The sequence below is a fragment of the Serinus canaria genome, chromosome 5 (assembly GCF_022539315.1).
Source record: "Serinus canaria isolate serCan28SL12 chromosome 5, serCan2020, whole genome shotgun sequence".
NCBI classification, from domain to species: Eukaryota; Metazoa; Chordata; class Aves; order Passeriformes; family Fringillidae; genus Serinus; species Serinus canaria.
The window spans coordinates 23,083,850-23,094,957 of NC_066319.1; the positions used below are offsets into that span (position 1 = coordinate 23,083,850).

The following is an 11,108-nucleotide window of genomic DNA, read 5'->3' on the forward strand; positions in this document are numbered from 1 at the left end:
GTCCTTGTGTGTTGTATTTGTGTCTTAAGCTTGAGGTTCTTTTTGGGGTCCAGGTGTGAGAAGATGAAGAGAAAGACGAGAGAACTATTTTACAGTTTCTTAGCTGTGAGACACAAAAATATTCATGGCCCAGTACCACTTGTTCTGGATGTACAATATCACCCTGGACTTTTATTTCCGTGTAAATTAGCTACTTTGGGTAGAAACAGAAAAGGTTTTCTGGTTGATATACGTCCATTTTGGATCATTTGACAGTCAAGTCCCCCTTAGATTTGGAAAAGCTGAGGATCTTGGATAATGCAAATATGTGCAGCACTTGGGAGTGAGGAGTGGGCATATCCAGCCTCACGGAACTGGTTCCATGCAGCCACTTCCCTGTCCATGCACTTGTGCTTCAGGGTGTTTCAGGGCTCAATACCTTGGGCAGAGCAGCAGCCCTCAGCTCTGCAGGAGCAGCACCAGTGCGTGGTGCTGTGTGGGGTTAGAGAGGCACCAGCTTATGCCACCCTCACAAGCTGCACACTCGCCACCACCTCCTTCCCCTTCCAGGAACACAGCCAAGCTGGCTGAATCTGTCCTGGTTCTGCAGCATCAAGGTACCTGCAGCCCTCAGCGCTCCTCATCCTGGAAGCACTACACAGGGAAACTGCAAATGGATTTGGATTACTTCCTAGTGATAAGCAAAGGCTACCTCCTTTGCTCTTAGAACTAAGATATCTTTTATGATATCTCATTTCAAATTAATAAAAAGTATTTGGCGTAGCCAAAGCATTTAGAAACCTGCCACAAGTTTGACATGAATATTGCCTCTCTCAGAAGGAAAGTACCACAATGGCCATAATTTTGCTGCATTTCTGAGAGCTCCTAAAATTCCCTGATGTTCCTCCCTTTTGCTGTCTTGCATCTTGGAGATTTGCAAGGGTTTTCAGGACAGCTATGTTTCTCCTCCATGTCCTTTTCCTGTGTTATCTGGGATACTCTGTTTCACCCCATCACTTCCTACATGATTGTAAATCTGAGAGCACTTGCAAAGCAGCAGGATTCAGTGATGCATTCCTTGCCCTGAGCGCACCAATTGCGGCACGAGGCACGGAGCCACCTGTTGCAGACTGTGCTGGGATCCCTGCAGTTAATTTGCAGCTGTTGAGCAGAGAGGCTGGAGGGATTTCAGTTTAGATACAACTTGAGGCCAAGGATGGAGAGAAACAATTGAATCAGAAAAAGGGTTTGTTTAGGCTGAATGGAAGATTCCAGCTTGTGCAGAAAGTTCACTCACCTTGTCTCACACAATCAAAGCTTTGCCAGCTACATCTTACAGAACTGACACCAGATCTCTCTAGGGTCAGAGGGGTTTTTTATTTTTTGCAAGGCTTTTCCTTCAATTTAAAAGGCCACCACCAATCTGTACACAATCAAACTGCACCTAAGAGCCAGTATATTAATCTCTGAAAATAATCAGCAGTTTCACATTACATTTATCAGCATTTCTAGGAAATACACAAAGTTGCAGATGAAATCCTGATGCTCAGTGTTCTAGGAGAAACTTTTTTCCTCTCACATCCACCTCCACCTTTCACTATTTGTTTTGACTCCAGTCTTCCTGACTTTACCCACCACATTCTGCTCTCTTCATGTGGCCAGGAGTCACCGGGGGCATTACGGAGAGCAGGGGGGAGGAGGAGAAGCAGGTCAGTGGGGTCACTCTGAAGAAGTGAGTGCATGATGAGCCACACTGCATGTATGACAGGTAAGATTCCCTAATTTGATGTTGCTGAGCACCATTCAGGCTCATTTATTTGCACTTCCTGAAGGAGAAACTGTGACTCATTAACTGTAGAAGCTGTACCTGAATCTTGAATGAATTACAGCTATCTTGAGCCACAGACAGATGCCATTGCTTTTTTTGAAGTAGCACAGGCAGGCAATGTTGATCTTTTATCCCTCCTCATTTAGGCAGCTGCAGCTGGGCTCAGCGTGGTATGTTCCATATCAGAGCATGTTCCTGGTTTTTTCAAAATGACCCATTTGAACTTGATGGATTTAGCCCCCACTTTACTAGGGTGTTTTTACCTCAACAGGTGAGTTGCAAATTGATTGCTAAGAAACTAAGCACTGTTTCATACTGCTCAAAAGCAAGGAGCTAAAGTGAGATTAACAAAATGCAGGGCAGATCATCTTCTGTTAGATGGGTTTTGTCAGGCTGCAAGGCACCCTCTTTGTTTTGGCTATGCTGTGTGGGGAAGGGAGCAGTGCTTTGCTGACATGGTCCAAAAGAATTTCAGGATGAGTTTGTGTTACAGGCAGCTCACTTGTGGGAGGTTAATTTTGCATAGTCTGATCTACCAAGAATGATAAAATTTTTGTTTTCCCCACTCCTGAGTCCTGGCTTGATTCTCTTACAGAGCAGGCTCCAAGTGACTGCTCCCCTGGCCTCTTAACTTCTCTAAGTCTGGAAATCTGAATGGCTTTATGATTATCAATGCCTTCCATGGGGACTGATCTTCTGCATCTTGTTTCCATCCCACCACCTACATCTAGAGAGACATAAAAGAATTACTGCAAGGAAGAGAGATTTTTTAATATTCTGAATCAGACTTTTATGCAAGTCCTAAAATCCATAAAGTAGCTAGCTAATAATTTCAACAGTGCTGCTGAAGTGATTTTTGCACATTAACCTGCAGTGCCTCACCATTAGTTTACTTCAGCTTCTGTAGATTTTTCCATAGTTTTTACTTCCAGAGTTTGAGACTACATATAGTCTATGCTGAAATATCATCTATCACGTTACATCTCTGAAAAACAAAGCTAAGTTAAAAAGAGAATCAGCCTTACTGTAGCAAAACCCTTCTACAATTTCTTTTTGAAATATTTTTCTGAGGGAATTTTGGATAAAGAACAGATGTAATCCCTTAGGATCATGAGTGCTATGATGTAAAAGCCTCTAGGTAGCCTATCGTTCTTTATTCTGTGTCCTGCTTTCCTTAAGATATTACCTCAGGAAGGCTCCCTTGGGTTTTTGTTGACAGACCATGATAGTCTGATTGGTACCCTCTGAGGTGACTCTGTAGGTATTTACCTTTGCTTGGAGACAAATTGCCACCAAATTCACCAAGAATCAGGGAGACAGCTGGAGACGTGACTGGTTTTGCAGGCAGGTCTATTAAAACTTCAAATTGCTTCTCTTTGCCCAGTTAAAGGATCACAAAACTGGTTCCTGGAACTTCTCCATCTGAAAAACATTCAATATCCCTGTAGCATTCTCCACCTGCCCCCTCCTCCCAGGTTTTATGTAACTTCTTAAGAAGGACTGAATAAATCTCTGGACCACCAAGGCTGCAGCACATTGGTGAGAGTCTTAAATGTGACTCCTAGAGGAACCAGTCTGATTTTTTCAACAGAGTGTGGGAAACATAAAGCTATCTTTTAATGGGGCTAACACCTCTGCTGCAACCAAAAAGTGCAGATACCTGTTGTTCTGTGTCTTTATTGTTACTCATCATAAATGATCAAGTTCTGGATGCAGAACTTAAGCAGTGCCATTGACAACTTCTGTTGGGAACTTTTGGAGGACTGCCACACTCATCTGATGACAGAGAGCAACATGCAGTCAAGAGCAAAGGTTTTCAGCATGGTTAGCTTCTTGTCTCTAAAATTAGGAAGTCAGAGGTGTATTTGCAGCAAATCTGTGACAGAGCTGACCTATGTCCATAAAAACAGTCCATGATGCCAACTGAGGTCCTCAAAAGGGAGGCTGATTTGGTACCTAGCAAAGCATCAAGTACATTGCTGCAAATGTAACACAGCACGTGTGTACACACTGAAGTTGCCTTGTTCACACCTGCCTTGTAAGACATATATTTTTCCAAAAGCTACTTGAGTCTGCTTCCTCCCAAGCTAGCCTACCACCAGCAGTGCTTGTCTAAGGGGATGGCCAGAGAGGAAAGAGACAGCCAAGGCATCCTGAGGCTGTGACTACAGCCAATTGTCTCTCCCTGGGGTATTTATAAGCTGCATACTGGCGGGCAGGGGTGGGCAGTTGGCACCGTGACCTTGGGAGCTGGGGAGCCTGACTAGAATTCCTGGGAGCCACGTGAGCCTGACTGGCAGGAGCAGCTGCAGCCAATGGGGAGGAGACCAGCACTGGCTGTTCAGATTAAGTTTCACTCCTGTGGCTTGAGATTTTTCTCTTTCTCTCCCTGTCCTGCTTTTGCTCTTTGTTTACGGGATTGGACAGACGAATGCACTGATGGAGCCCTAGCAAGCAAGATGTTTGCCTAGTGGATTTGGGATTCTGCCTTCAGTGCTGAGCAACCACTTCTTGCCATTGCCTACCACAGCTCCAGCCCCCTGACATGGCTGGGCTCTCCCGGCTCTGGGCCCTCTGAGCACACAACCTGCCCTCTTCTAGTGGGGCACTTTACGTTGTGCTCTCTTGTAAGCACGTCCTTTTTGCTGTCCTTAGAGGTTAGTGTATGAGGCTTTTTAATCCATGGGAGATGGGTCAGGACCAGACAAAGCAACAGATAGAGAAAGGACTCCATCTTTACCAGTCTAATCAGACCGAAAAGGCCCTGCGAGTCTGGATGAGGGTTTTGGAGAAGTCTGCGGATCCTGCTGGCAGGTTTCGGGTTTTGGGTTGCCTCATCACTGCTCATGCAGAGATGGGCAGATACAAAGACATGCTGAAGGTAAGGTGAACTGGAGATGAATGCATGCCATTGTGTCACACCCATGATGGAACGTGGCTGGAGAGCAGAACCTGAAGTGGGGGGTGTTTTGTGTGTAACAGAAAATAGCAGCTACTGAGTGCATGTTCTGGGCTGCTGGGATCACTGTGCTCACCAAGAGCTCCAGCCCACAAGATACACAGAATATGATTTTTCCCCGGGTCTGGTTCATCAGGATTCCTGGGTTATTTAAGTTCTCCAGTTATTCATGGGAAGCTGTCTTGATTATTTCCCACATACAGGCACACCATGTTATCAGGCTTCAGGAGCAGGTATGAGAACAGAGCCTTTGGCCATTTCAAGCTGTTTACAGTCTGTATGTCAGCATAAAAGGTGAACTCCAAGTGGATTCTGTAGAATAAGTATCTCTCTTGTGAAGACATGTGTCTTACCTTGTTCAGCTTCTAGCTATTATCTAATATAGATCTTATGGGTTTTAGGTCTTATAGATCTTATTGGGGTTTTCTAATTGCAATTATTTGTTTGCCAGGGGGCTGACTGAGAGGGAAAAGAAGATGCTGTTTTGGTGAGATAATTGAGACATCCCAGATGTCTCACAATTGAGGTCAGAAAGCAGCTTCCAGTTGTCAGGACAGTAGAGAAGAAAGAAGGAAGGATATGAGGCTTGATGGAAGAGTGGTAAAAAGCAGCTGAAGTTACATTTCAAGCACATGAGGATAAACAGTTTAATTAAATGAACAAAAAGAAGCTGGTGTGTGCATCTGAGAAGTAAGAGCATGTGTACAGAGAGCAGCAGGCAGCATTTGGGAAGGCAACACAAGAATCTGTAAGACAAGGCAAGAGAGTGTTGTAATAGTCCTAAGAAACTATCCCAGCCTGAAATAGGGTCTTACTAAAGGGCTTTGATATCCTCATCCTGATGTTTTGGCTTGCCTCTTACTAGACTGGCTATCATTCAGCATTTAGAACAAAATGTAAATATGTCATTGAAAAGTTTTTGTTAGCTGTTTAGAATTGGAGTAGAGAGAGGGGCACACCTTACTAGTAAAGCCATGCACATGTCAAAGCCCTATATTGAAGCCAAATACTTAGGATGAAGAAGAAAGGAGAGATATTAATACACTTGGAAAACATCTGAAGACAAACAATTTTGTTAAGTGGTATGAAATTAGGTGCTGGCAAAAACAACAGACTGACTGGGGAAGAAAGCAGAGAAAAAGGATAAGATGTAGCTACCTGAAGGAAATACTAAAGACTTCATGGGAAAAAAAAAAAAGGCAAAGAAGTGAGTTTAGTATACTCAAACATAATTCCTTACCTGAGAAGAAAACAAAAATTGGCATCAGAGGTGAATTTTAGTTTGTCACACTATTAGGAAGGAAAAATGGCTTCAGTCAAACTGAAGATTTTACACAGCAACTGGTCAAAGGATAGAGAAAGGAGAACTTTGGCAATAAGCCATTGAGAGAGGAAATATCAGGAGAAAATGAGTCAGAATTAAAGTCATGAAATAAAAAGTTATTTAAGAGGGATTGTGATGCTCAACCTGTTCTGGAGAGGAAAACTTACTTCACACTGAGAGAAGAGATTGTGGCAATCAAGAAATAATGAAGAACTTGAGCAAAGTTAAGGGAAGGTGAGGAAGCATGAGCTAGTGTGCATCACTGAGTCCACATAGGAGCTTTCCTAAACTGCAGTGGAAACTGAAAAGATAATTACAAACCAAACATACACAATTTATGGTTAGTGATGTTTGGGGGTTTTGTGTCAGGTTTTTTTTGTGGTTTTGTTTTTGTTTTTGTTTTTGGTCTGGTTTTGTTGTTGTTGTTGTTGTTGTTGTCGTTTTTGTTTTTGTTTTGTTGGTTTTGGGGGGGAGGTTGAGTGTGGGGTTTTTTTTGGTTGGTTGGTTTTTTTTTTTATTTCCAAAGAATATAAAATGTTCTAGTAGCCTAAATTATTATGTGTAGCCACGATAGAAAAAGGAAGTAATAGATTCCTTTGGAATTTGCCATCCATAATCCTAATTGATAATATCTAATGAAAATTGCTATTTACCTTTGCTAGTGATACTAATCCAAGCCAGCTTGAATGCTTGCGCTTGCTTCATCACAACATGAGAGTTACTGCTTAGAAGAGTTTGCAGCCTGAAAGAGACTTCATTAAAGAGAACAGTATGCAACAAATCCTGGAGATTATAGAACCAAGACTGTCAAGTTCAAGACTGCAATTTATTAGTAGAAAATTCCTTAAAGAAGTACCTTACTTTTTTCTATTGATAGAGTATTTTAATAGCTTAGGAATTCCAGAGAAAGTGGGATACATTACAATGAGTGGAAGAAAACAGAACTGCATTGTGTCAGATGTTTCCTGCTTCACCAGCTTCCCTTTAAGGCCATTTAACAGCTGTTTTCCCCTTACAGCCAGCCTAGTTCATCTTCCTGGCCCAGAGACTGTGTGAAGAGAGGGAGAGGTTTCTTCTGAGTTTTCATAGGCCTTTTAAACCACCAGATAACTGCTCAGTGCATACAATGCTTCTCCATGTGCTGCCCTGCTCCAGTACAGGGTGCTACTTGTGGGTGCTTGAGCTGTATTTAAATAAACTCCACACTTTTGTAAACACTATCTTCTCTACTAAAGTTTGCAGTGGTCCAGATTGACACAGCACGGGAGCTGGAAGACCCAGATTTCCTTACAGAGAGCTACCTAAACCTGGCTCGCAGCAATGAGAAACTCTGTGAATTCCAGAAAACAATCTCTTACTGCAAGACGTGCCTGAACATGCAGGGTACCACTGTGAGCATGCAGCTGAATGGCCAGGTGAGCCTCAGCATGGGCAATGCCTTCCTGGGCCTCAGCATTTTCCAGAAGGCTTTGGAGTGCTTCGAGAAAGCTTTACGCTACGCACACAACAACGACGACAAGATGCTGGAGTGTCGAGTCTGCTGCAGCCTCGGGAACTTCTACACCCAGATAAAGGTACAGGAACCTAAGGGACAGGAGGGTGATTGCCCCACAGATTCAGGGAAGCATTGGAAATCACGTGAATTTCAGCCTTTGTCATTCCTATAGGAAGGGAAGTACTGAGAGAGCACTGTAAGCTAAAATCCCTTTGTAAAACCCAGATGGAGTACTCTCCTCCTCAGTAAGGATGGGAGGATTAGTGCCATGTTTACACAGCACACAGCACAGCAGAAGCAGCTGTGAATATGTGAGTTGAAAAGATCAAACTTAGCTTCAAAGATCACATCAGAGACACGGGGCTGGCAGCCAAAACTCATGGACTCTCTATTTCTACCACTATTGTAGGCAAATAGCTGCCAGCAAGCTGTAGGTAAAACCAGGCAGGGACTGAGCACAGGGGTGATTTGCCAGTTCCAACTTCAGGTACAAACAGCAAAAAAATAGGTTTTTCTCACAAAGTCTTGATTTCTTCACTCATAGAAGATCATCACAAGAAGTGTGGTGACCAAAAATAAAGAAAATAACATTGTGCTGAATACTTTTCAGGTGGGAAATAAGAAGGGAGAAAGGAAATATGAGAAACTGTTGTTTCCTTTCTGCATTGTGAGAATAAAAAAAATATGAGGACTTTTTCACTTCTGTGGTCTCATATAACTTTTCTGAGAATGGTTTTAGATATTAAGATAAGTTTTACATAATTATTGTAAAATAAGATTTATTTCTAACATACTTTTAATGAAAAAAAAAAAAGATGTTTAAAATGTATTATTACTTTTTGTGAATTTGATGAGGCCAAGAGTCTTAGTTCCTCTTTCCTGCAATGATAGATAATGAGCTTCTTGGAGATCCAAACTGACCGTTTAGAGAAAATGAAGGCTACATGTAGATGTTACAAGTAGAGATGATGTAAGAGCAGAGAAAGTGTTCAGCCTTTGCTTATAGAGGAGGGTAAATGGTTCCTGCAGAATAAAGTTAATGGCATACTACATAGAATTCATTTGCTGGGTCATTGTCCCAATGTCCTGAACCCAGAGAATAATAAGAATTCAGTATATGGCAAATCCATCTTTCACAATTAGATATCCACCAAAATAGTGCACATGGAAGAGGAGTAGCATGAGTTTAAATATGTACAGAAATCTGGTAACTGTTGCAGTGTTAGTAAATGAAAAATAGCTGGTCTTTTTCCTTCTGTCCTTTCTGCTTTATTTTTGCTGTGACTGCTGTCCGTGTGCTTGTTGCCTTACAGGACTATGAGAAAGCCTTGTTTTTCCCATGTAAAGCTGCTGAACTGGTGAATGACTACGGGAAGGGCTGGAGCCTGAAGTACCGTGCCATGAGCCAGTACCACATGGCCGTGGCCTATCGGAAGCTGGGGCGCCTGGCAGATGCCATGGATTGCTGTGAGGTACGGGGCATGGGCAGGGCTGGGGGGCTCTGCCAGGGCATCCTGCCACGCCCCTGCAGCAAGAAACACACCCTGCCATTCACACTTGACTCTAAATCTTCCTGCTGCCTTCCAGTCTTAGAGCTGTGGTTTCTGTAGTCCAGAGGGCTTCAAAATTTGGGTCTATGAATGGTCCTTGGTTAGGAACAAGTGAAAAATATTTTCCTTGCCTTTAAAGATGGTGCCACTTCCTTGGAGCTGAGCTTTCAGTGGCTGGAGTCCAAAGTCCCAGCCTTGCTCTTTTGAAGCAGGAACAAGTTGTTCTACTGACCAGAGGCAATTTCTTGCAGGAGTCCATGAAGATTGCCCTGCAGCACGGTGACCGGCCGCTGCAAGCACTGTGTCTGCTCTGCTTTGCAGACATCCATCGCAGCCGCAGGGACGTGCAGGTACAGCTCCTTCCTGCCTGGAAGGATGGGGGAATAGCAAGAGGGCATGAAAAGCAGTTCATAGCAAAACATGCTCTCTTCTCCCTGCTTCTGCAGACAGCCTTCCCTCGGTATGATTCTTCCATGAGCATCATGACAGAGATTGGAAACCGCCTGGGCCTGGTCCAGGTGCTGCTAGGAGTGACTAAGTGCTGGATGATCCAAAAGGAGCTGGACAAGGTCAGTTACAAACTTGTTTGTAGGACAATACAAGCACGGTTTTGTACTGCACTGTGGTGAGGGTACAGCTCAGAAGAGACCTGCACCCCCTTGTTTCTACCAAGAGGGTCTATTGCTTGTAGAGTTATTTTTCTGAATGGTGTCTCTCAGCCAGGAATTTCTTACTAATGGTAGGAACATGCATTCTGAATCAGACCTAAATTACAGAATTGCCTCATTAGTCAATCCTGATGACTTTTAAGCTCTACCCTGAGAAACCAGCACTGGAGGAAGGAAGCCTTATGCTCTGAAATAGATTCCCCTGCCTACTTTTTAGTTCTATGACTAAGCTCATTGATGTGGTAATGATGTTTAGACAGCTCTACAGCTCCACCATGTGCTTTGCAGGCAAATGTGGCATAAAATTCCTGGAGAAACTTTGATGGTCTGTAAACTCCGATGGGAAACAGAGAAATGAGATCAGGGATTTATCTGGGGATAGACAATCAGTCAATATAGAACTAGGGGGTGAAGTTAGTTATTTTGAAAATGCTTAGGCACTGTGTATGTGTGTGAAAGTCCAGACTGCACTAGATGCAGCACATTGCACAGCAGGAACATTACTCCAGCCACAGAATTAAATGCTCAAAGGTTAGCCCTGAACTAGCTCTGAACAACTGGGCACAGTGCCACATCAAGATGCTGATTGTGTCTACATGTGATGAAAATTCCCTCTTATCACTCATATTGAGACATATTGAAGCATCCCAGATATCAGTATGTCCAGCATATGTCAGCATAGACAAGTTCAGGGGGCTGTCAGCGTATGAGTGCCTCTATCAGGGAATCAGTTGGGTGAGACACACTGTGAATCTCAGCAAGTAAACACAGTGTTTGTTAGCAATGGGAGGAGAAACTGAGAACTTGAAAAGTTAGCTCAGTATCCAAAGAACAGGACAGGACACAGCAGGTAGGCCTCTGCAGGAGAGAATATTCAGAGCACTCATCAAACTCTTCCATTCACTGATTCTATCTCGAGCCACTGTCTGATATCAAGCAGCTCTCATTTGTGAGAACATGATGAGGGCTTTGCACAGAATTCTAATCTTACCAAATCCCACAGAAGAAGAAAGTGGAAGAATCTTGTATTCTGTCCAGGCATTAGAGGAAAGTCTGTCCTGCTGGGTCAGGGACCTTATGTCTGCTGACCAAATATGACTTCCTTAGATGTCACATCCCTGAGTATTCACCTAAGCCTGTTATTCAACTTGGCAGGCCCAGTTTCCATTTCTCATGCTACTCATCCCTGTATCAGGTACTTAGTAAAGCTATTTGCTAACTTTCCACTTGCAGATCCCCTGTTTTTGCTCAAGCTTCTTCCATCTTCCCAGTCTCTTTGGCCAGTTAGTCCATTTCATTTGCATG

The 11,108-nt window shown here is 43.3% G+C and overlaps 1 protein-coding gene across 1 annotated transcript; it reads left to right on the forward strand.

The window, feature by feature from the left end:
- The first annotated feature begins 4,338 nt into the window (after positions 1-4,338).
- On the forward strand, positions 4,339-9,195 carry RAPSN (receptor associated protein of the synapse). The gene is made up of 3 exons (XM_030240358.2): positions 4,339-4,688; positions 7,326-7,664; positions 8,899-9,195. The coding sequence occupies exons 1-3, from the start codon at positions 4,473-4,475 to the stop codon at positions 9,193-9,195; spliced, it is 852 nt and encodes a 283-aa protein (XP_030096218.2). The 5' UTR covers positions 4,339-4,472.
- The last annotated feature ends 1,913 nt before the right edge of the window (positions 9,196-11,108 follow it).

Excerpts from the sequence above, each read along its gene's own strand:
- RAPSN (XM_030240358.2), top strand. The coding sequence starts at position 4,473 with ATGAGGCTTTTTAATCCATGGGAGATGGGTCAGGACCAGACAAAGCAA. Across the intron at positions 4,689-7,325 it reads GATACAAAGACATGCTGAAG|TTTGCAGTGGTCCAGATTGA; the intron begins GTAAGGTGAACT and ends TCTCTACTAAAG. Across the intron at positions 7,665-8,898 it reads ACTTCTACACCCAGATAAAG|GACTATGAGAAAGCCTTGTT; the intron begins GTACAGGAACCT and ends GTTGCCTTACAG.